This window comes from Pseudophryne corroboree, chromosome 4, assembly GCF_028390025.1.
Source record: "Pseudophryne corroboree isolate aPseCor3 chromosome 4, aPseCor3.hap2, whole genome shotgun sequence".
Lineage (NCBI taxonomy): Eukaryota > Metazoa > Chordata > Amphibia > Anura > Myobatrachidae > Pseudophryne > Pseudophryne corroboree.
The window spans coordinates 22,755,633-22,782,034 of NC_086447.1; the positions used below are offsets into that span (position 1 = coordinate 22,755,633).

The 26,402-nt window shown below is 52.5% G+C and overlaps 1 protein-coding gene across 3 annotated transcripts in view; it reads right to left on the reverse strand.

Moving 5' to 3' along the window:
* Positions 1-857: 857 nt before the first annotated feature.
* Positions 858-26,402, reverse strand: part of LOC134908814 (putative nuclease HARBI1) — a 105,195-nt gene continuing 79,650 nt past the window's right edge. Inside the window, exons 2-5 of one of the 3 annotated variants that reach the window (XM_063914944.1) lie at positions 23,791-24,831; positions 21,107-21,620; positions 3,652-3,716; positions 858-3,521 (exon numbers count right to left, since the gene is read on the reverse strand). In XM_063914944.1, coding sequence (XP_063771014.1) covers positions 21,250-21,620; positions 23,791-24,583 — 1,164 coding nt within the window. In that variant the 5' untranslated portion in view covers positions 24,584-24,831 and the 3' untranslated portion in view covers positions 858-3,521; positions 3,652-3,716; positions 21,107-21,249. Of the gene's footprint in view, positions 3,522-3,604; positions 3,717-21,106; positions 21,621-23,790; positions 24,832-26,402 lie in introns of all 3 variants that reach the window. The other 2 variants (XM_063914943.1, XM_063914942.1) reach the window with 2 other exon arrangements.

Genomic DNA, 26,402 nt, shown 5'->3' on the forward strand with positions numbered 1-26,402 from the left:
GAAAGTTTCTTTCCCCAAGCGGTCCGCCTGCTGAACTCCTGAACATTGACTGACTAGATGTACATGTAACTCACTTGTTTCCCTACGATATACCTATAGTGTTCACTCTAGGCTGTTTTAGCAGGGCGCCGCGCCCTGCCCGTTTTTTAGCAGGCAAAACCCGCCCTGCCTCTTTTGCGGCGCCCTGCTAGAACAGCCGCCCGCTTCCTGCCCTCCCGGCGTGTATAGATGCCGTGTGCATGCGCGCGGCATCCATTCACGCATTGGGAGAGGGCTGGGGGAAGCCCAGCACCGACGGAGGTGCTGGGCACGCCCCCAACAGTGACGTCGCCGGCCACAGACGCTCTCTATAGTAGCATGTGCCCCTGGAGTCCGGCGCCCTGCCCCTTTTCACTCCTAGAGTGAACACTATACCTATCTATATGACTTTACTCCCCCCCCCCCCCCCCCACCACCATCTGCTTATCTGTCACCTACTCAGCTGTTGTATAGCAAACCAAAGACAAATTCCTAGTATACGCAAGTCTACCTGGCCAATAAAGCGGATTCTGAAAATATAGTCTGGAGTTTGTGCTTAGGAATCTGCAGTTACTAGTATAGCTCCCTACATTAAAGAGGCTCGGCCCAAACCCACTTGCCTCCCCCCATAATCGTATTATTTCATGTATAATCCCATATTGTCCCTTGATGAGTGGTTCAAAAAGACTCGGAGTGCGCAGCTTGGGCTATCCTCTTCCCAGATCCTCTCCTATGTACTTAACCTGTGGTACTAGCACCAAGGAGCACGTCTGATAAGATTCGAGGGGCACCTCCATCGCAAAAAGAACATTTACGTCAATAAAAACAGACAACAAAAAGGCTTTTGAATGCAGGTGGTGATGTACACATACACGGAGATTAGGGAGGCACTATAATGTGTTATCTGTGGCGGTGTATCGGGGGTCTCCTTGTAGGCTGGCCGCAGTAATAACACCTCTCAGAATCAGCTGAAGACAAGAATTACATAAACATAACAGAACAATGGTGCTAACATTTACTATATATCATATATAGACATAGAAATAATATCTAAATATGCCATAAATCTCCAAGAGATACTTAGATACAACCGGATGAAACAGCACAATTTCGCCACTGTTAAATTAAATATTTCAACAAATTGTAGTTATTGCAACAAAAAAATAATAATAATTCCTGTTTAAGTGGAGAAACGCATCAGCCTTTAACTTCAAGATAAACAAAACAATCACTGTCTGGTCAGTCACTGGGTTTGCTTCTTTACGCAGCTAACGGATGTCCAGGCCTGTAGAGGCACCAGCACCAATACAGTCCATCTCCAGGTCTGTATGGACATCACCACCAGGATAGCCCATCTTCAGGCCTGTAGGGACACCACCACCACCAGGGTAACCCATCCCCAGGCCTGTAGAGACGCTGCCGCCACCACCAGGATAGTCCATCTCCAGGCCTGTGGGGACACCACCACCAGAATAGCTCATCTCCAGGCCTGTAAGGACACCACCACCTGGATAGCTCATCTCCAGCCCTGTAGGGACACCACCACCTGGATAGCTCATCCCCAGGCCTGTAGGGACACCACCACCTGGATAGCTCATCTCCAGGCCTGTAGGGACACCACCACCTGGATAGCTCGTCCTCAGGCCTGTAGGGACACCACCACCTGGATAGCTCAGCTCCAGGCCTGTGGGGACACCACCACCTGGATAGCTCATCTCCAGGCCTGCGGGGACACCACAACCAGGATAGTCCATCTCCAGGCCTGTGGGGGCACTACCACCAGGATAGCCCATCTCCAGGCCTGTGGGGACACCACCATAGTGATAGCCCATCTCCAGGCTTGTGGGGACACCACCACCTGGATAGCTCATCTCCAGGCCTGTGGGGACACCACCACCTGGATAGCTCATCTCCAGGCCTGTGAGGACACCACCACCTGGATAGCTCATCTCCAGGCCTGTGAGGACACCACCACCTGGATAGCTCATCTCCAGGCCTGTGGGGACACCACCACCTTGATAGCTCATCTCCAGGCCTGTGGGGACACCACCACCTGGATAGCTCATCTCCAGGCCTGTGGGGACACCACCACCTGGATAGCTCATCTCCAGGACTGTGGGGACAACACAACCTGGATAGCTCATCTCCAGGCCTGTGGGGACAACACAACCTGGATAGCTCATCTCCAGGCTTGTAGGGACACCACCACCTGGATAGCTCATCCCCAGGCCTGTAGGGACACCACCACCTGGTTAGCTCATCTCCAGGCCTATAGGGACACCACCACCTGGATTGCTCATCTCCAGGCCTGTAGGGACACCACAACCAGGATAGTCCATCTCCAGGCCTGTAGGGACACAACCACAGCAATCGCCCATCTCCAGGCCTGTAGGGACACACTCTTGGCTTGTAGGGAAATTCCTCTAAATTGTGGCTTTTGAAGATGTAGATTTGAATGTGCTGGACATATGATAACCCTGAAATAATACAAACAACTCTAGGGTATCATGAGATAAATCCCTCACAGGCTTAGGGGTGAATGTAATAGTCTGCGAATTGCAGACATTGGTGGGTTCCTGGAGAGACTGCTTCAAGATTTAAAAGAGCAAAGCCAACCTGGTTTAGGCTTTTGTTACTTTAACTTATCGGCAAATTCCCTGTGAACCCACCAATGTCTGCAGTTCGCAGGCTACTAATATTTACACCTAAGCCTATCTTACAGCCTGTAGGAAAACGGAACTCATTCATTAATCTGTTAGGATATCACAGGCTCCAAACCTGGGGAATATTATGGAATCTAGTACATTTACAGCGATGGACCAGACCATTTCCAAATGAGTAGGGATGCTTCTGGAGTTGGTCCATTTCCAGAACTGCGGGAATAGATCTCTGAATCAGTTCATTTCCAGAACTGCGGGGATAGATCTCTGGATCAGTCCATTTCCAGAACTGCGGGGATAGATCTCTGAATCAGTCCATTTCCAGAACTGCGGGGATAGATCTCTGAATCAGTCCATTTCCAGAACTGCGGGGATAGATCTCTGGATCAGTCCATTTCCAGAACTGCGGGGATAGATCTCTGGATCAGTCCATTTCCAGAACTGCGGGGATAGATCTCTGGATCAGTCCATTTCCAGAACTGCGGGGATAGATCTCTGGATCAGTCCATTTCCAGAACTGCGGGGATAGATCTCTGGATCAGTCCATTTCCAGAACTGCGGGGATAGATCTCTGGATCAGTCCATTTCCAGAACTGTAGGAGAATATGTATCTGGATGGGTCAATTTCCAGAACTATATGAATAAGTCTCTCGTTTGGTCCATTTCCATAACTGTGAGAATGTCTTTGGATCGGTCTATTTCCAGAACTGTGGGGCTCAGGAATAGTCCATTTTGAGGCAAAGTATTGGAAGACAGACCTGAATAGTTTCAGAATGAGATAACCCCCGGAACGGGCAAGAAGCATTAATATAGTGCAAGAGCCCATCCATTATAGACAGTGATCTGAAAAACAAGAAACAAGTTGTGATGAGGTCAGACTGTGAATATCAGTTAGAGAAGCATCGGGCCCCCAGCGTGTCGCTGACCTCATATCTGACGAGCAGCGCCATACTCATACCGCACTAAAGCGTACATTGTTTTCTAAAACCACAAATGAGTGTAATCCACCAGTTGTCAGGGCTGTGCGTGACAGGAGCTCTGCGAATAGAGGGAGGGGCACATTAACAAGATCATCTCCAGGCGTTAGGGATATTACACTATAAAACAGATTTTTTATATTTTATCACTTTATGGAGGAGCCACTGTCCATCCCAGCTGCAGTATCCTGGCTTTGTGCAGATCTAGCTGGGGGAAAGAATCGTGGCATTAACTACAACTCCCAGCAGCCACTGGGCCACCTCTCCCCCGCCTGCAGCAGCAATTCCTCTCCACGCACAGAGGAGGGAGCACAACAGGAAGAAGGGACTGAGGGGCCTGGGTGCAGCCGGCCTGTCCCAGCGCTGCATATGACAAATCTGGATGTGCTGGACTAATAAATGGTATAATTCCCTATGGAGAATACCGCCAATCAATGGATTACAGCACGTTAATAAGGGGATCACTGTTCCAGCATCCACGTGGTTCAGGCCTGGGTCTTATAGATCATATAACAAATAACGAGTTTTATGGTAAGAACTTACCTTTGTTAAAAATCTTTCTGCGAGGTACACTGGGTTCCACAAGGATAGACATTGGGGTGTAGAGTAGGATCTTTATCCCAGGCACCAACAGGCTCAAAGCTTTGACTGTTCCCAGAATGCACAGCGCCGCCTCCTCTATAACCCCGCCTCCCTGCACAGGAGCTCAATTTTGAGTTAACCAGCCCAATGCAGTAGCAGGATAAGAGACGACAACGGTTAGTAGCCACATACACCACACTCTCACGACAGGAGAAGTGTCAGCGGCTAATGCCATACCAACCCAAAGAAGCTAAGTGCGTCAGGGGGGGCGCCTTGTGGAGCCAAGTGTACCTCGCAGAAAGTGTTTTAACAAAGGTAAGTTCTTATCATAAAACTCGTTTTCTGCTGCGGGGTACACTGGGCTCCACAAGGATTGGACCATGGGGATGTCCTAAAGCAGTTCTTTATGGGAGAGGACGCACTGTAGCGGGCACAAGGAAGCATCCTGGGAAGCGGCAGTATCGAAGGCATAGAACCTTATGAACGTGTTCACTGAGGACCACATAGCCGCCTTGCACAATTGTTCAAGGGTCGCACCACCGCGGGCCGCCCAAGAAGGTCCAACGGACCGAGTAGAATGGGCCGTAATGTGAGCAGGAGCTGATAGACCAGCCTTCACATAAGCATGTGCAATCACCATTCTAATCCATCTGGCCAAAGTCTGCTTGTGAGCAGGCCAGCCCCGTTTGTGAAATCCAAACAGTACAAAGAGAGAATCAGATTTCCTAATGGAAGCAGTTCTCTTCACATAGATACGGAGAGCCCGTACCACATCCAAAGACTTCTCTTTGGGAGACAGATCAGGAGAAAAATGCCGGAACCACAATCTCCTGGTTAAGGTGGAGCGAGGAAACCACCTTAGGTAAATATCCGGGACGAGTCCTAAGAACCGCCCGGTCACGATGAAATATCAGATATGGGGAACTACAGGACAAGGCAACCAAATCCGACACTCTTCTAGCTGAAGCAATAGCCAGCAGAAACACCACCTTAAGATCAGCTGAACCAAGAGGTTCAAAAGGAGACTCTTGTAACGCCTCCAAAACCACCGACAAGTCCCAAGGAGCCACAGGCTGGACATAGGGAGGTTGGATACGCAACACACCCTGAGTAAAGGTATGCACATCAGGTAAGGTCGCAATTTTTCTCCGAAACCATACCGACAAGGCAGAAATATGAACCTTGAGGGAGGCCAGACGTAGGCCTAAGTCAAGGCCCTGCTGAAGAAAAGCCAACAACTTGGCTATACTAAACTTGGAAGCGTCATAATCGTTAGATGCACACCAAACAAAGTAAGAATGCTAGACCCTATAGTAAATCTGAGCAGAAGCCGGTTTCCGGGCCCGCGACATAGTTTGAATGACCGCCTCAGAAAACCCTTTAGCTCTTAAGATGGAAGCTTCTAGAGCCACGCCGTCAAAGACAGCCGGGCTAGGTCCTGGTAGACAGAGGGGCCCTGAACGAGGAGGTCTGAGCGTTGTGGAAGTAGAATTGGACGATAGGCCTTGCAGGTCTGAGAACCATTGCCGTCTGGGCCACGCTGGAGCTATGAGAAGCAGAATTCCTTTTTCTTGCTTGAACTTCTGAATTACCCTGGGCAGGAGTGAAACCGGAGGGAACACGTACGGCAGCCGAAACCTCCATGGCACCACCAGCGCATCCACGAATGCTGCTTGAGGATCCCTTGTCCTTGCTCCGAAGACCGGAACCTTGTGATTGTGTCGAGACGCCATCAGATCTACGTCTGGAAGACCCCACTTTTCCACTAGGAGTTGAAACACTTCTGGATGGAGGCCCCACTCGCCGGCATGTACGTCCTGACGACTGAGAAAGTCCGCTTCCCAATTCAGGACTCCCGGAATGAAGATTGCGATATGGCCGGTAGATGGCGTTCCGCCCAATGTAGAATCCGTGAGACTTCCTTCATTGCCAGACGGCTTCGAGTGCCGCCTTGATGATTTACGTAAGCCACTGTGGTGGCGTTGTCCGACTGCACTTGAACAGGACGGTTCTGAATTAAATGCTGGGCTAGGTTCAATGCATTGAAGACCGCCCGCAATTCTAGAATGTTGATTGAGAGGAGGGACTCGTCCTTGGTCCACCGACCCTGAAGGGAGTGTTGCTCCAGCACCGCGCCCCAACCTCTTAGACTGGCATCTGTCGTCAACAGGACCCAGTTGGATATCCAGAAGGGATGGCCCCTGCACAATTGTTGGTCCCGGGGTCACCAGAGCAGCGACAGACGGACCTCCGGAGTCAATGAGATCATTTGAGACCTGATCCGCTGAGGCAGGCCGTCCCACTTGGCTAGAATCAGCCTCTGGAGGGGGCGAGAATGGAATTAAGCATACTCCACCATGTTGAATGCGGATACCATGAGGCCCAGCACCTGCATCGCCGAATGTATCGACACTTGCGGACGAGAAAGGAAGCAACGAATCCTGTCCTGAAGCTTCAGGACTTTCTCCTGACACAAGAACAACCTCTGGTTGGGAGTGTCCAATAGCGCTCCCAGATGCACCATGCTCTGAGCAGGGATCAGGGAGGATTTCTTCCAGTTGATGAGCCACCCGTGGGCTTGTAGAAACCGGACCGTCATATCTAGATGACGTAGGAGAAGTTCTGGGGAATTTACCAGGATTTACAAGTCGTCCAGATACGGCAGTATCCTGACCCCTTGAAGGCGGAGTACCACCGTCACCACCGCCATAACTTTTGTGAAGACTCGCGGAGCCATTGTTAAACCAAAAGGTAACGCCCGAAACTGGTAATGGAGGTTGCCAATAGCAAACCTCAGGTATTGCTGATGTGACGCTGCTATAGGAATATGCAGGTAAGCATCCTGTATGTCCAGGGAGACCATGTAGTCCCCAGGTTCCAAGGCCAGAACTATAGTGCGAAGGGTTTCCATACGGAACTTGGAAACCTTCAAAAACCTGTTCAATGCCTTGAGGTTGAGAATGGGCCGGGAGGACTAATTCGGCTTCGGGACTAGAAACAGCGGAGAATAGTACCGTTGGCCCCTTTGCGCAAGAGGCACCTGTACTATGACTCCTGTATCCAGGAGGGTCTGTACCACTGAATGCAAAGTGTTTGCCTTTGTCTGGTCCAACGGGACGTCTGTCTGGCAAAATCGATGAGGGGGTCGGTTTTTGAAGGCTATGGCGTAACCTCGAGTGACGACTTCCCGTACCCAGGCATCTGAAGTGGTCTTCAACCATTCCTGGGTATACCCTAGAAGCCGGCCCCCCACCCTGGGATCCCCCAGGGGGAGGCCCGCCCTGTCATGCAGCAGGCTTATCGGTCTTGGAAGCTTGCTGACAGGCCGCCCAGGCTCTTTTGGGCTTTGGCTTACCAGGTTTAGATGTGCGGGCCTGCTTGTTGTATGCCTGACCTTTTGCTTTACCTGAAGGATGAAAGGGGTGAAAGGACGTACCTTTAGCCTTCGACACAGAAGGAGCGGTACTTGGCAGACAGGCAGTTTTGGCAGTAGCCAAGTCAGCCACTATCTTATTTAAGTCCTCCCCAAACAGAATATCTCCCTTGAAAGAGAGTACCTCCAGGGTTTTTCTAGAGTCCAGATCCACAGACCAGGATCTCAGCCACAATATCCGGCGAGCCAGGACTGATGTAGTAGAGGCCTTGGCTGCTAGGATACCGGCATCAGAAGCCGCCTCTTTAATATAGTGAGAAGCTTTGACAATATACGACAAGCATTGTCTAGCATGGTCAGAAGAGATTTCAGCTTCTAACTCCAAGGCCCATGCTTCAATAGCCTCTACAGCCCATGTTGCTGCAATAGTGGGCCTTTGTGCAGCACCCGTGAGGGTGTAAATCGCTTTAAGACAACCATCCACACGTTTATCCATAGGCTCTTTTAGAGACGTGACGGTAGTGACAGGTAGAGCTGAGGAAACCACCATCCTAGCCACATGTGAGTCTACTGGAGGAGGAGTTTCCCAATTCTTAGACAGCTCTAGTGCGAGGGGATAGCGAGCCAGCATCTTCTTTTGAGGCACAAACTTCGTACCCGGGTTTTCCCAGGGTTCCTGACGTATATCAATTAAGTTATTAGAGTGAGGTAAAACTTGTTTAACCACCTTCTGACGCTTGAACCTATCTGGTTTCTTAGGAGGGACGAATGGCTCGGGATCATCCGTAATCTGTAGTTTTAACTTAATAGCCTCCAAAAGATCAGGAACATCCACATGTGAAATACCCTCCCCATCAGCAGTATCTGAGTCAGAACCTGTGGGGTCAGTGTAAGTGCAGTCTTCATCAGACGAGGTGTCAGTGACAGCAGTGGATTGTGAGGAGACAAGAGCTCGCTTAGAGGACCCCTTGGGCTTAGGCGAGCGATGGTCCGACTTTTTAGTAGTCAGGGACTGGTTCAACTTCAATTGAGCAGATAAATCGTCCATCCACGGCGGGTTAGCTGCAGGGACCACATACGGTTGTACTAGCATTGGGGGTGTTAGTTTATTAACTAGCGTATGTAGAAGTGTGGAAATAGCGGCCCACGGTGGGTCATTATGTACCTCCATTGATACAGTCCCACTGGGGAGCAAGGAGCCCCCAGAACCAGATCCCACAGCTGCTATATTTTTCTCATAGGGATCTGTGTCTTCAGCAACACTGGCAGTGTGTTCAGCCCCAGAACCGTTACCCTCAGAAGCAGACATAATATAACTTGCAGTATCAGGTAACAGTACAATTGGCAGCAGCACAATACCTCTTACCCAAACCCCTGGGCAGTGTAGTCAGCACTAGCAGAGATAAAGTAGAGATATGGTGACTAAATCACAGAGAAAAATACGTATTAAAGTATATCTTTGTGAAAATCCTATATCAATATAAAACCTGACGCACCAAGCCCCCTCAGGTTATAGAATATAGGGATAGCAAGTTGAGTGAAAGACACGAAATAGACACCACTCAGCTATCTAATGCACACACAGATAGTCAGCTTGTACAATGCAAAGGTTATTACTAACAATAATACTGCACTGGACTAGCTTACACAGCTATATAGTCAATAGATATAACAGTACACAGTAAGAACTGGATGTATATCACAGGGTAATTGTACTAGAAAACCCTGACTAAATGCACTCTCTTAACTAGCACTGTCTAATTGACATGTAGAATACTTAAGTGTCATGTAAAGTCACAGCGCTGACAACCAGGCGGCTTTACATAGGAGGATTTGCCCAAGCAGTCCCAGGAACAGTGAAGCTGAGGGATAATGGCGCCCAGACACTGACAGGGAGTGAGGGAGAGACAGATATGCAGCTCCAGGGTGGAAACATTTGTGGGAAATGGCGCCCTGGGGCTGGGGCTTCAGGTCTAAATTCCTTAACCTCACCTCTTCACTTGGTCTCTCCCAGTGGACCTCCTCACCCTCCCATGTGAATGGGAGTTCACTGGATCTGGTCTTCACTCACCGCTGTGATATTTCTGATTTTTCCAATTCCCCATTTCCCCTCTCTGACCACCACATGCTCTCCTTTAACCTATCTCTCTCGACTTCCCCATCTCTACCTCCTAAGGCTACCATCACTAAGCGTAACATTGAGGCTATTGACACCACATTCCTTTCCTCCCTGTTTGACTCACTTCTCTCCTATTCTCTCATGCCCTGAACAAGCCACTTCCACATACAATGCATCCCTTACTTCTGCTCTTGACTCTGTTGCTCCACCAACCACTATTCACCCTCGCAGATGAACACCTGAACCCTGGCACACCAAATGCACCAGATATCTACAAAAATGCTCACGTACTGCCGAGCGACAGTGGAGGAAATCACGCTCTAAGGCAGACTTCCTCCATTTCAAACTTATGCTTTCATCCTTCAGTGCTGCCCTTTCTCTTGCTAAACAGTCATACTTCAAGAACCTCATCTCTTCCCAGTCTTCCAACCCCCGGCGCCTCTTTGCCACTCTCAACTCACTCCTCTGCCCACCTCCACCTCGTCTCCCTTCCTCACTCTCTGCTCCTGACTTTGCCACTTACTTCACATCCAAAATGGACTCCATATGTAAGGACAGCACATCACCCCAGACCATCAGTAACCAGCTTTCCCCCATCCCTTACCACACCTCCCCATCCCTCCCACCTACACTGACCTCTTTCTCCCATGCAACTGGAGAGGAAGTCACGGCCCTCATTCGTTCCTGTCCCCTCACCACCTCCCCACTTGACCCTATCCCCTCCCGCCTCCTCTGCTACCTCTCTCCTTCTGCTTGTTCCCATCTTTCCCACCTTCTCAATCTCTCCCTTTCATCAGGCACTGTCCCCTCTGCCTTCAAGCATGCACTCCTCTCTCCTATTCTTAAAAAACCTACCCTTGATCCAAACACTCTCTCCAACTACCGACCCATCTCTCTCCTCCCTTTTGCCTCCAAACTCCTTGAGCATATTGTCTACAACCGCCTTACTTCCTTTCTTTCCGCACACTCACTACTTGACCCATTCCAGTCTGACTTCCGTCCTCTCCACTCCACTGAAACTGCCCTTACAAAAGTATGCAATGACCTCCATGCTGCTAAATCTAAGGGACACTACTCTCTACTTATTCTACTTGATCTCTCTGCTGCTTTTGACACTGTGGACCATCCTCTCCTACTGAAAATCCTTCACTCCATTGGTCTGCGCGACACTGCCCTCTCTTGGCTGTCTTCCTACCTCTCTGACCGTTCATTCTCTGTCTCTTCTCATGACTCCACCTCCCCCTCACTTCCACTAACTGTAGGTGTACCCCAAGGTTCTGTCCTTGGTCCTCTCCTCTTCTCTCTCTATACATCCTCACTAGGTAAACTCATTAGTTCTTTTGGTTTCCAATATCATCTCTATGCTGATGACACCCAAATCTATCTTTCCTCTCCAGACCTCTCCCCTGCTCTCCTCACTTGTATCTCCAACTGTCTCTCTGCTACCTCATCCTGGATGTCCCAGCGCTTTCTTAAACTTAACATGGCTAAGACCGAGCTGATCATCTTTCCTCCCTCCCGCATAACCTCACCTCCTACAATCTCATTATCTATTGATGGCACTACTATCTGCTCTAGCCCCCAAGTGCGCTGTCTTGGAGTAATCCTTGACTCCTCCATCTCCTTCAAACCACACATTCAGCACCTCTCACAAACCTGCCGTTTTCATCTAAAAAATATTTCCAGGATCAGACCCTTTCTGACCCAGGATGCTACTAAGACTCTTATCCACTCACTGGTCATCTCCAGACTGGATTACTGTAATCTCCTCCTGACTGGCATTCCTGACAAACACCTATCTCCACTCCAATCTATCCTCAATGCTGCTGCCCGGCTCATCTTCCTCACCAAACGCACTACGTCCACCTCTCCTCCCTTACTAGACCTTCACTGGCTCCCCTTCCCTTTCAGAATCCATTTCAAGCTTCTCACACTCGCTTACAAAGCCCTCACCCACTCCTCTCCCATCTACATCTCTGACCTTATCTCCCTTTACACTCCCACCCGTCCTATTCGCTCTGCTAATGCACGCCGACTCTCCTGCCTACGGATTACCTCCTCCCACTCCTACCTCCAAGATTTTTCACGTGCTGCGCCACTTTTCTGGAATTCCCTACCTCTCCCCCTCAGACTCTCCACCTCTCTACAAAACTTCAAACGGGCTCTCAAGACCCACTTCTTCACCAAACCCAGCCAAATCTCATCCTAACCCTCTGTTCTACGCTCTCTATGTACCCCATCTGTGTCACCCCTGTCTGTCTACCCCTCCCCTCTAGAATGTAAGCTCTCACGAGCAGGGCCCTCTTCCCTCATGTGCTTACCCTTTCTTACTTTAATAATCTTCAACTGCATCAACTCCAGCAGTCTTCTGCCACCTGATACTTATTCCAGTGTCGTCTGCTGATGTAACTATGTTTATTTACCCTGTACTTGTCCTATACTGTCATCAACTGTAAGTTGCTGTTTTCCTGTTTGATTATTTATGTACTATGTAATTGGGCGCTGCGGAACCCTTGTGGCGCCATATAAAATAAGATTTTACTCACCGGTAAATCTATTTCTCGTAGTCCGTAGTGGATGCTGGGACTCCGTAAGGACCATGGGGAATAGCGGCTCTGCAGGAGAGTGGGCACAACTAAGAAAGCTTTAGGACTAACTGGTGTGCACTGGCTCCTCACACTATGACCCTCCTCCAGACCTCAGTTAGGATACTGTGCCCGGAAGAGCTGACACAATAAGGAAGGATTTTGAATCCCGGGTAAGACTCATACCAGCCACACCAATCACACCGTATAACTCGTGATATTATACCCAGTTAACAGTATGAACATAACAGAGCCTCTCAACAGATGGCTCAACAACAACCCTTTAGGTAACAATAACTATATACAAGCATTGCAGACAGTCCGCACTTGGGACGGGCGCCCAGCATTCACTACGGACTACGAGAAATAGATTTACCGGTGAGTAAAATCTTATTTTCTCTAACGTCCTAAGTGGATGCTGGGACTCCGTAAGGACCATGGGGATTATACCAAAGCTCCCAAACGGGCGGGAGAGTGCGGATGACTCTGCAGCACCGAATGAGAGAACTCAAGGTCCTCCTCAGCCAGGGTATCAAATTTGTAGAATTTTGCAAACGTGTTTGCCCCTGACCAAGTAGCAGCTCGGCAAAGTTGTAAAGCCGAGACCCCTCGGGCAGCCGCCCAAGAAGAGCCCACCTTCCTCGTGGAATGGGCTTTTACAGATTTAGGCTGCGGCAGGCCAGCCGCAGAATGCGCAAGCTGAATTTTGCTACAAATCCAGCGAGCAATAGTCTGCTTTGAAGCAGGAGCACCCAGCTTGTTGGGTGCATACAGGATAAATAGCGAGTCAGTCTTCCTGACTCCAGCTGTCCTGGAAACATAAATTTTCAAGGCCCTGACTACGTCCAGTAACTTGGAGTCCTCCAAGTCCCTAGTAGCCGCAGGCACAACAATAGGTTGGTTCAAGTGAAAAGCTGATACCACCTTAGGGAGAAACTGGGGACGGGTCCTCAATTCTGCCCTATCCATATGGAAAATCAGATAAGGGCTTTTACATGACAAAGCCGCCAATTCTGATACACGCCTGGCCGAAGCCAAGGCCAACAACATGACCACTTTCCACGTGAGATACTTCAAATCCACGGTCTTAAGAGGCTCAAACCAATGTGACTTTAGGAAATCAAACACCACGTTGAGATCCCAAGGTGTCACTGGACGCACAAAAGGCGGCTGAATATGCAGCACTCCATTAACAAAAGTTTGAACTTCAGGTAGTGAAGCCAGTTCTTTCTGGTAGAAAATCGAAAGAGATGAAATCTGGACCTTAATGGAACCCAATTTTAGGCCCATAGTCACCCCTGACTGTAGAAAGTGCAGGAAACGACCCAGCTGAAATTCTTCCGTTGGGGCCTTCCTGGCCTCACACCACGCAACATATTTTCGCCATATGCGGTGATAATGGTTTGCGGTTACTTCTTTCCTAGCTTTAATCAGCGTAGGAATGACTTCCTCCGGAATGCCCTTTTCCTTCAGGATCCGGTGTTCAACCGCCATGCCGTCAAACGCAGCCGCGGTAAGTCTTGGAAACAGACAGGGCCCCTGCTGCAGCAGGTCCTGTCTGAGCAGCAGAGGCCATGGGTCCTCTGACATTTCTTGAAGTTCCGGGTACCAAGCTCTTCTTGGCCAATCCGGAACAATGAGTATAGTTCTTACTCCTCTTCTCCTTATTATCCTCAGTACCTTTGGTATGAGAGGAAGAGGAGGGAACACATAAACCGACCGGTACACCCACGGTGTCACTAGAGCGTCCACAGCTATCGCCTGCGGGTCTCTTGACCTGGCGCAATACTTTTTTAGCTTTTTGTTTAGGCGGGACGCCCTCATGTCCACCTGTGGCCTTTCCCAACGGTTTACAATCATTTGGAAGACTTCTGGATGAAGTCCCCACTCTCCCGGGCGGAGGTCGTGCCTGCTGAGGAAGTCTGCTTCCCAGTTGTCCACTCCCGGAATAAACACTGCTGACAGTGCTAACACGTGATTTTCCGCCCATCGGAGAATCCTTGTTGCTTCTGCCATCGCCGTCCTGCTTCTCGTGCCGCCCTGTCGGTTTACATGGGCGACCGCCGTAATGTTGTCTGACTGGATCAGTACCGGCTGGTTTTGAAGCAGGGGTTTTGCCTGACTTAGGGCATTGTAAATTGCCCTTAGTTTCAGAACATTTATGTGTAGGGAAGTCTCCTGACTTGACCATAGTCCTTGGAAGTTTCTTCCCTGTGTGACTGCCCCCAGCCTCGAAGGCTGGCATCCGTGGTCACCAGGACCCAGTCCTGTATGCCGAATCTGCGGCCCTCTCTGAGATGAGCACTCTGCAGCCACCACAGCAGAGAGACCCTGGTCCGTGGAGACAGGGTTATCAGCCGATGCATTTGAAGATGCGATCCGGACCATTGGTCCAACAGGTCCCACTGAAAGGTTCTGGCATGGAACCTGCCGAATGGAATTGCTTCGTAGGAAGCTACCATCTTTCCCAGGACTCGCGTGCAGTGACGCACCGACACCTGTTTTGGTTTCAGGAGGCCTCGGACTAGAGATGACAGCTCCTTGGCTTTTTCCTCTGGGAGAAACACTTTTTTCTGGACTGTGTCCAGAATCATCCCCAGGAACAGTAGACGTGTCGCCGGAACCAGCTGTGACTTTGGAATGTTTAGAATCCAGCCGTGCTGTTGTAGCACTTCCCGAGATAGTGCTACCCCGACCCACAACTGCTCTCTGGGCCTCGCCTTTATCAGGAGATCGTCCAAGTACGGGATAATTAAAACTCCCTTTTTTCGAAGGAGTATCATCATTTCGGCCATTACCTTGGTAAATACCCTCGGTGCCGTGGACAGGCCGAACGGCAACGTCTGGAATTGGTAATGACAATCCTGTACCACAAATCTGAGGTACTCCTGGTGAGGATGGTAAATGGGGACATGCAGGTAAGCATCCTTGATGTCTAGTGATACCATGTAATCCCCCTCTTCCAGGCTTGCAATAACCGCCCTGAGCGATTCCATCTTGAACTTGAATTTTTTTATATATGTGTTCAAGGATTTCAAATTTAAAATGGGTCTCACCGAACCGTCTGGTTTCGGTACCACAAACATTGTGGAATAGTAACCCCGTCCTTGTTGAAGTAGGGGCACCTTGACTATCACCTGCTGGGAATACAGCTTGTGAATTGCCTCTATCACAGCCTCCCTGCCTGAGGGAGTTGTTGGCAAGGCAGATTTGAGGAAACGGCGGGGGGGAAATGTCTCGAATTCCAGCCTGTACCCCTGAGATACCACTTGAAGGATCCAGGGTGAGCGAGCCCACCGATTGCTGAAGTTTTTGAGACGGGCCCCCACCGTACCTGGCTCCGCCTGTTGAGCCCCAGCGTCATGCGGCGGACTTAGAAGAAGAAGCGGAGGAGGACTTTTGTTCCTGGGAACTGGCTGTATGCTGCAGCTTTTCCCCCCTACCTCTGGGCAGAAAGGACGCGCCTCTACCCCGCCTGCTCTTTTGGGGACGAAAGGACTGTACCTGATAATACAGTACTTTCTTTGGTTGTGAGGGGACATGTGGTAAAAATGCTGACTTCCCAGCCGTTGCTGTGGACACTAGGTCCGAAAGACCATCCCCGAACTACTCCTCACCCTTATAAGGCAAAACTTCCATGTGCCTTTTAGAATCTGCATCACCTGTCCACTGCCGAGTCCATAACCCTCTCCTGGCAGAAATGGACAGTGCACTTATTTTAGATGCCAGCCGGCAAATATCCCTCTGTGCATCTCTCATGTATAAGACAGCGTCTTTAATATGCTCTATGTTTAGCAATATAGTGTCCCTGCCTAGGGTGTCAATGTTTTCTGACAGGGAATCTGACCATGCAGCAGCAGCACTGCACATCCATGCTGAAGCAATAGCTGGTCTCAGTATAATACCAGTGTGTGTGTATATAGCCTTCAGGAGAGCCTCCTGCTTCCTATCAGCAGGCTCCTTCAGGGCGGCCGTATCCGGAGACGGTAGTGCCACCTTTTTTGATAAGCGTGTAAGCGCTTTATCCACCTTAGGGGGTGTTTCCCAACGTGACCTATCCTCTGGCGGGAAAGGGTACGCCATTAGTAACTTTTTAGAAATTACCAATTTTTTATCTGGGCAAGCCCACGCTACTTCACACACTTCATTTAATTCTTCAGAAGGGGGAAAAACTACTGGGAGTTTTTTCTCTCCAAACATAATACCCTTTTTTGTGGTACCTGGGGTCACATCAGAAATGTGTAAAACATTTTTCATTGCCTCAATCATGTAACGAGTGGCCCTACTGGACATAACATTAGTCTCTTCGTCGTCGACACTGGTATCAGTATCCGTGTCGACATCTGTGTCTGCCATCTGAGGTAGCGGGCGTTTTAGAGCCCCTGATGGCCTTTGAGACGTCTGGGCAGGCACGAGCTGAGAAGCCGGCTGTCCCGCATTTGGCATGTCGTCAAATTTTTTATGTAAGGAGTCGACACTTTCACGTAATTCCTTCCACAAGTCCATCCACTCAGGTGTAAACACATTTATAGGCACCTGCTCCTCCTCCACATAAGCCTCCTCATCAAACATGTCGACACAGCCGTACCGACACACCGCACACACACAGGGAATGCTCTGACAGAAGACAGGACTCCACAAAGCCCTTTGGGGAGACAGAGAGAGAGTATGCCAGCACACACCAGAGCGCTATATAATACAGGGATTAACTAAATTATATCCCCTTATAGCTGCTATATGTATATTGCGCCTAAATTTAGTGCCCCCCCCTCTCTTTTTTACCCTTTCTGTAATGTAGACTGCAGGGGAGAGCCAGGGAGCTTCCTTCCAGCGGAGCTGTGAGGGAGAAATGGCGCCAGTGTGCTGAGGGAGATAGCTCCACCCCTTTTTCGGCTGACTTTTCTCCCGCTTTTTAATGGATTCTGGCAGGGGTATTTATCACATATATAGCCTCTGGGGCTATATATTGTGATATATTTGCGAGCCAAGGTGTTTTTATTGCTGCTCAGGGCGCCCCCCCCCCAGCGCCCTGCACCCTCAGTGACCGGAGTGTGAAGTGTGTATTAGGAGAAATGGCGCATAGCTGCAGTGCTGTGCGCTACCTTGGTGAAGACTGATGTCTTCTGCCGACGATTTTCCGGACTCTTCTTGCTTCTGGCTCTGTAAGGGGGCCGGCGGCGCGGCTCGGGGACCGAACATCAATGGCCGGTTCCATGCGGTCGATCCCTCTGGAGCTAATGGTGTCCAGTAGCCTAAGAAGCCCAAGCTACCACCAGTTAGGTAGGTTCGCTTCTTCTCCCCTTAGTCCCTCGCTGCAGTGAGTCTGTTGCCAGCAGATCTCACTGTAAAATAAAAAACCTAAAATATACTTTCTCTCTAGGAGCTCAGGAGAGCCCCTAGTGTGCATCCAGCTCAGCCGGGCACAGGATTCTAACTGAGGTCTGGAGGAGGGTCATAGTGGGAGGAGCCAGTGCACACCAGTTAGTCCTAAATCTTTCTTAGCTGTGCCCACTCTCCTGCGGAGCCGCTATTCCCCATGGTCCTTACGGAGTCCCAGCATCCACTTAGGACGTTAGAGAAATAAAGGATAATAATAATAATAATAATAATAATAATAATAATAAATAAGCCTTATCCCCTCTGCTGGTAAAACCACCGGGTACTGTGGGCTACTGAAAATGGTTGAGAGAGAAAACCTGACCTGCGCCCATGCCCTGGTGATCTAGTGGGATCGCCTGTACTGCCACAGTGTCCACCGCCAGCGCGCACGGCCCGCCTCGCACTGACCGCGCCGGATCACGATAAAGACCGGGTCCCGAGAGCGGGACCCACTCACCACCTCCCGAAGCGCGGCCTTGCGATCCCGGAGAGCCCCCGTCGTGTGTGCCTGACGTGAAGAAAACCGGGGCCTCCTGCTGTAGTTACCCGGCAACCAGGGCTCGGGAGTGTACAGCGCCGCTGGGGAGAGCCGGAGCTGCAGCCGTGAATGTCCACTGACATGTAACACTGCTGCTGCCCTTGAGGTCTTCACTTTTTTCCTCAGAAAAAAAGCTTTTCTCAGGGCTGCTTGGAGCAGCCCCTCTGTTATGTGCCTGCTACTGCAGCACCAACTTACAAAACTGAGCTCCTGTGCTGGGAGGCGGGGTTATAGAGGAGGCGGCGCTGTGCATTCTGGGAACAGTCAAAGCTTTGAGCCTGTTGGTGCCTCGGATCAAGATCCTACTCTACACCCCATTGTCCATTCATTGTGGAGCCCAGTGTACCCCGCAGCAGAAATTCTAATGCACAGATACATTACTTCACCCATACATACAGCACCGTCCCCAAGCAGCCAGATACACCCACCAATTCCAGTGACCCCAGCACAAGGACATACCTCCCCAACGCAGACACCCCCTACCACCAAACAGATACGCTTCACACTGCAGACACCGCCAGCTCAGTCACGCCCTCTTACACAGACACAGCGCAGCACGGACCCCCCCCCCCCCAGAGCAGACACACCCCCAGCACAGCACTGACACCACCCCAGAGCAGACACACCCCCAGCGCAGCACGGACACCCCCCCAGAGCAGACACACCCCCAGCACAGCACAGACACCACCCCAGAGCAGACACCCCCCCAGCGCAGCACGGACACCCCCCCAGAGCAGACACACCCCCAGCGCAGCACTGACAACCCCCCAGAGCAGACACACCCCCAGCGCAGCACGGACCCCCCCCCCCCCCCCAGAGCAGACACACCCCCAGCGCAGCATTGACACCCCCCCAGAGCAGACACACCACCAGCACAGCACGGACCCCCCACCCCAGAGCAGACACACCCCCAGCGCAGCACTGACACCCCCCCCCCAGAGCAGACACACCACCAGCGCAGCACGGACCCCCCCCCAGAGCAGACACACCCCCAGCGCAGCACTGACACCCCCCCCCAGAGCAGACAACCACCAGCGCAGCACGGACCCCCCCAGAGCAGACACACCCCCAGCGCAGCACTGACACCCCCCTCCCCCCAGAGCAGACACACCCCCAGCGCAGCACTGACACCCCCCCCCCCCAGAGCAGACACACCACCAGCGCAGCACGGACCCCCCCCAGAGCAGACACACCACCAGCGCAGCACGGACACCCCCCCCACCCCAGAGCAGACACACCACCAGCGCAGCACGGACACCCCCCCCACCCCAGAGCAGACACACCACCAGCGCAGCACGGACACCCCCCCCACCCCAGAGCAGACACACCACCAGCGCAGCACGGACACCCCTGCCCCCCCTACCCTCAGAGCAGAGACACCACCAGCGCAGCACGGACACCCCCCCACCCCAGAGCAGACACACCACCAGCGCAGCACGGACACCCTGCCCACCCCAGAGCAGACACACCACCAGCGCAGCACGAACACCCCCCCCCAGAGCAGACACACCACCAGCGCAGCACGGACACCCCCCACCCCAGAGCAGACACACCACCAGCGCAGCACGGACCCCCCCCCCCTAGAGCAGACACACCACCAGAGCAGCGCTGACACCCCCCCCCCCCCCCGCCCCCCACCAGAGCAGACACACCACCAGCGCAGCACGGACACCCCCCCCACCCCAGAGCAGACACACCACCAGCGCAGCACGGACCCCCCCCCCCCTAGAGCAGACACACCACCAGTGCAGCGCTGACACCCCCCCCCCCCCCCACCAGAGCAGACACCACAAGCGCAGCACGGACACCCCCCCCACCCCAGAGCAGACACACCACCAGCGCAGCACGGACACCCCCCACCCCAGAGCAGACACCACCAGCGCAGCACGGACCCCCCCCCCCCCCTAGAGCAGACACACCACCAGCGCAGCACGGACACCCCCCCCACCCCAGAGCAGACACACCACCAGCGCAGCACGGACCCCCCCCCCTAGAGCAGACACACCACCAGCGCAGCGCTGACCCCCCCCCCCCCCCACCAGAGCAGACACCACAAGCGCAGCACGGACACCCCCCCCACCCCAGAGCAGACACACCACCAGCGCAGCACGGACACCCCCCACCCAGAGCAGACACCACCAGCGCAGCACGGACCCCCCCCCCCCCCCCCTAGAGCAGACACACCACCAGCGCAGCACGGACACCCCCCACCCCAGAGCAGACACACCACCAGCGCAGCACGGACCCCCCCCCCCCCTAGAGCAGACACCACCAGCGCAGCGCTGACCCCCCCCCCGCCAGAGCAGACACCACAAGCGCAGCACGGACACCCCCCCCCCACCCCAGAGCAGACACACCACCAGCGCAGCGCTGACACCCCCCCCCCCACCACCAGAGCAGACACACCACAAGCGCAGCACGGACACCCCCCCAACCCCAGAGCAGACACACCACCAGCGCAGCACGGACACCCCCCCTTCCCACCCCAGAGCAGACACACCACCAGCGCAGCACGGACACCCCCCACCCCAGAGCAGACACACCACCAGCGCAGCACGGACCCCCCCCCCCCCCCCTAGAGCAGACACACCACCAGCGCAGCGCTGACACCCCCCCCCCCCCTCCCCGCCCCCCACCAGAGCAGACACACCACAGGCGCAGCACGGACACCCCCCCCACCCCAGAGCAGACACACCACCAGCGCAGCATGGACACCCCCCCTTCCCACCCCAGAGCAGACACCACCAGCGCAGCGCGGAAGCCCCTCAGCACAGAGCAAACAGAAACTCCCCCCAGTGCAGACACGCCCCAGCGCAGTGCAGACACGCCCCCAGCGCAGCACAGAGAACAGTATATTTCAGGCAGTGAAACTTACCCGTCACATGTGTGATTCGTGTGGAAATTGAAGTGATGAATATAAATTCGGGGGGAGACTAGTCACATTGGGGAACGTCTCTCGAGAAGGAAATAAACTATACTAGATATACGGCTAAGAGTCCACTATGAGAGCAGGGGGCGTCACTCACTGGAGAAGTAGTCTCTGATAATCCGCGCCCGTATATCCTGTGCGTTCCCACCAACCGCAGGCTCTGGCGCAGGCTTCACGGTACGATCTGCCGGCTCCTCGGCTTTGGGCGCCAGGTTGTGAATAATGGAGAGGTTATGTAAGATGCAGCAGGCTACGATGATATCAGACACTTTGGTGGGATCATACTGCAGCCCCCCACCCGACTTGTCCAAGCACTTGAATCTACTTTTTAACATCTTAAATGTTTTGTCTATCACGGCTCGGGAGTTGCTGTGCGCCTCGTTATAAGACGTCTCAGACTCCGTTGTGGGTTCTGCAACTGGCGTCAACAGCCAAGGCCGGCAAGTGTATTCTGTGCCACCTGAAAGAACACATGATATGAACTGAATTATACTGGAACAATCATATCATCAATCACTGATAAGCTGAATGTACATTGTGCCTGGACCCTCACAGCACTCCTCTGTGCTGCTGGGGACCCTGCTCCTCCCACTATATAACTCTCAGTCTGTGGCTTCCTGCTGCCTCCATTCCCCTCCTCACATCATGTCACTGCCCCTGTCACATGCAGCCCTGTCCTCACACATCACTCATCTCCTGATATACTCTGTGCTGCTGGGACCCTGCTCCTCCCACTATATAACTCAGTCTGTGGCTTCCTGCTGCCTCCATTCCCCTCCTCACATCATGTCACTGCCCCTGTCACATGCAGCCCTGTCCTCACTGACACATCACTCATCTCCTGATATACTCTGTGCTGCTGGGGAACCCTGCTCCTCCCACTATATAACTCTCAATCTGTGACTTCCTGCTGCCTCCATTCCCTTCCTCACATCATGTCACTGTCCCTGTCACATGCAGCCTGTCCTCACTGACACATCACTCATCTCCTGATATACTCTGTGCTGCTGGGGACCCTGCTCCTCCCACTATATAACTCTCAGTCTGTGGCTTCCTGCTGCCTCCATTCCCCTCCTCACATCATGTCACTGCTACTGTCACATGCAGCCCTGTCCTCACTGACACATCACTCATCTCCTGATATACTCTGTGCTGCTGTGAGCCCTGTCCTCACTGACACATCACCCATCTCCTGATATACTCTGTGCTGCTGGGGACCTTGCTCCTCCCACTATATAACTCTCAGTCTGTGGCTTCCTGCTGCCTCCATTCCCCTCCTCACATCATGTCACTGCCCCTGTCACATGCAGCCTGTCCTCACTGACACATCACTCCTCTCCTGATATACTCTGTGCTGCTGGGGACCCTGCTCCTCCCACTATATAACTCTCAGTCTGTGGCTTCCTGCTGCCTCCATTCCCCTCCTCACATCATGTCACTGCCCCTGTCACATGCAGCCCTGTCCTCACTGACACATCCCTCATCTCCTGATATACTCTGTGCTGCTGGGGACCCTGCTCCTCCCACTATATAACTCTCAGTCTGTGGCTTCCTGCTGCCTCCATTCCCCTCCTCACATCATGTCACTGCCCCTGTCACATGCAGCCCTGTCCTCACTGACACATCCCTCATCTCCTGATATACTCTGTGCTGCTGGGGACCCTGCTCCTCCCACTATATAACTCAGTCTGTGGCTTCCTGCTGCCTCCATTCCCCTCCTCACATCATGTCACTGCCCCTGTCACATGCAGCCCTGTCCTCACTGACACATCACCCATCTCATGATATACTCTGTGCTGCTGTGAGCCCTGTCCTCACTGACACATCCCTCATCTCCTGATATACTCTGTGCTGCTGGGGACCCTGCTCCTCCCACTATATAACTCAGACTGTGGCTTCCTGCTGCCTCCATTCCCCTCCTCACATGTCAGTGCCCCTGTCACATGCAGCCCTGTCCTCACTGACACATGACTCATCTCCTGATATACTCCGTGCTGCTGGGGACCCTGCTCCTCCCACTATATAACTCTCAATCTGTGACTTCCTGCTGCCTCCATTCCCCTCCTCACATCATGTCACTGCCCCTGTCACATGCAGCCCTGTCCTCACTGACACATCACTCATCTCCTGATATACTCTGTGCTGCTGGGGACCCTGCTCCTCCCACTATATAACTCTCAGTCTGTGGCTTCCTGCTGCCTCCATTCCCCTCCTCACATCATGTCACATGCAGCCCTGTCCTCACTGACACATCACTCATCTCCTGATATACTCTGTGCTGCTGGGCATGGGGGTCTGTAACACACCCTGACTCCCAGTACAGTATACCTATCACGGTCCTGTATTACTGAACACATCTTTTGTAGCCTACGTGTAGCTCTATATAATACACAGAAGCTGCATGTGCATTACTTGGTTTCAGCGGAGTTCCTCAGCTCTGCAGCTCCCCCACAAGGCCATGCTCAGTAATGCATGAGTGAAGAAATATTTTGTGCTGGGTAACAAGCTAATTTGTCCTCGTAAGGAGATACCCACAAAACACGTCCTGCTGGGGGAACCCTGAGAAACCAGCTTGACAAAGGCTATTCTAAACTTGTCCAGCAACGTAACCAGTGATAGCCATATCTTACCCAGAAGCCAGCCGCCACGGAGCCGGCCACTCTCAAACCCCTCGTAGACGGAAGACTGCCGGAGGATGGAGGAGTTCTGAGAGCTTCCGGGGAAGGCGGAGAACAAGCTGAGGATCTTACAGTTGCTGTCCACGATCATCTGTACGTTGACGGAATGGTAGCCCTCCTTGTTCCGGTAGATTTCTTCCCTCTCGTGGGGTGCTGAGAGCGCGATGTGGATACAGTCCAGGACCCCCATGACGTGCGGGAGGCCAGACACCTGACGGAAGCCGTGCTTTAGTTGCTGCCAGCCGGCTTTGTCCGTTGGGAAGCTGATAAAAGTGTGAACGTGCTTCTTCAAGGCCTGGATTACCGGCACCAGGAACCGAGAGAAAGTTGACTGCGAGACCCCTCCAATGGCCGAAGCTTTGGTCTGAAAGGATCCAGAGGAGAAGAAGTGAAGACAATTCAACAGTTTCACAATCCCCGGGATGGCGTGGCTCCTCTGCGTCAGTGGGTCAATGTCCACCCGGATCAACTCGTACAAGTCTATGATGGTGCTTTTGGTGAGCCGGAACCTTTCCACCACCTCCTCGTCCGTCAGCCCTTCCATCCCTGTGCGTTCCCGGAATATGCGTGGCCTCCTTATCCCAAGCACTTGGGGCTTCAGTGCCGGAGGCCGCTTGAGCTTTGGCCGTGGTTTCTCTGTGGGCGGCAGCTTCAGGTTCTTCTTCGGCCTCCGAAGCGGTCGGTCCTTCTTTTCCTCCTCCTCAACTTGTAGCAAGTAGAGCATGACCGGGCCAAACGCCTCCATAGCGGCAGCCACATAAACTCAGTGCTGAGTGTGAGCTGGGACAGGGTTAGGGTGACACGCCTCGGTGGTGTGGCACTATCTAAATGCCTCAGTGCATGTTACTGCTGAGGCACGCTGGAAGGAGGAGTCTTCTATGCGCTGCACCATGCTGGAGATACCTGACCACAATACTTCAGAGTGCAGAGCAGCCTTTGGAGCCCAACTCTAAATGCAGCTTGTATCCAGGTGATGGGTCCACCGAGAGTCACCTGAAATCACAGCAATCATCTGATTAGGTCTCACAATACACCACACACGTACTAGACTACCGTAACCTTCTGTGGTACTCCCACGCCTGATCCCCCACATTCCGGGCACAATTCCCTGGCTCAGTACAAGTACACAGACGATGGGTCTCAGGCTTTCTTCTGTTCTCCTACAATCATTATCAGACACAGCAAGCATGGGGCTATAGGAGAGTCCTGTACCCGCTTATTCATACATACACATAGCACACACACACATAGAAGGGGCGATTATTTGGTCTCTCCGCTCGGCAGGTACATTAGTTTGGCATGGACCACAGAAGATGGTGCTGTGGCCAGGACCTCTCTCCGCCTACACAACACTGCCGCAACAGCGGTGGGGGGGGAAGGGGGGGGACGCGGTGCATTGGGGAAGTGAGTTATTCCATTATTAATCTAGCAACACACAGCCTCCACCCAGACCGTTATACACACACACAGCCTCCACCCAGACCGTTACACACACACAGCCTCCACCCAGACCGTTATATACACACACACACAGCCTCCACCCAGACCGTTATACACACACACACAGCCTCCACCCAGACCGTTATACACACACACACAGCCTCCACCCAGACCGTTATATACACACACAGCCTCCACCCACACCGTTATATACACACACAGCCTCCACCCAGACCGTTATACACACACAGCCTCCACCCTGACCGTTATACACACACACACACACACACAGCCTCCACCAGGACCGTTATACACACAGCCTCCACCCAGACAGTTATACACACACAGCCTCCACCCAGACAGTTATACACACACACAACCTCCACCCAGACCGTTATATACACATAGCCTCCACCCAGACCGTTATATACACACAGCATCCACCCAGACCGTAATACACACACACACACACACAACCTCCACCCAGACCGTTATACACACACACAGCCTCCACCCAGACCGTTATATACACACACAGCCTCCACCCAGACCATTATATACACACAGCCTCCACCCAGACCGTTATACACACACACACAGCCTCCACCCAGACCGTTATACACACACACAGCCTCCACCCAGACCGTCATATACACACACAGCCTCCACCCAGACCGTTAAATACACACACAGCCTCCACCCAGACCGTTACACACACACAGCCTCCACCCAGACCGTTATATACACACACAGCCTCCACCCAGACCGTTATACACACACAGCCTCCACCCAGACCGTTGTATACACACACACACAGCCTCCACCCAGACCGTTATACACACATAGCCTCCACCCAGACCGTTATATACACACACACCCTCCACCCAGACCGTTATACACACACACAGCCTCCACCTAGACCATTGTATACACACACCCTCCACCCAGACCGTTATATAACACACACACACACACACACACACACACACACACACAACCTCCACCCAGACCGTTATACACACACACAGCCTCCACCCAGACCGTTATATAAACACAGCCTCCACCCAGACCGTTATATACACACACACAGCCTCCATCCAGACCGTTATACACACACACACACA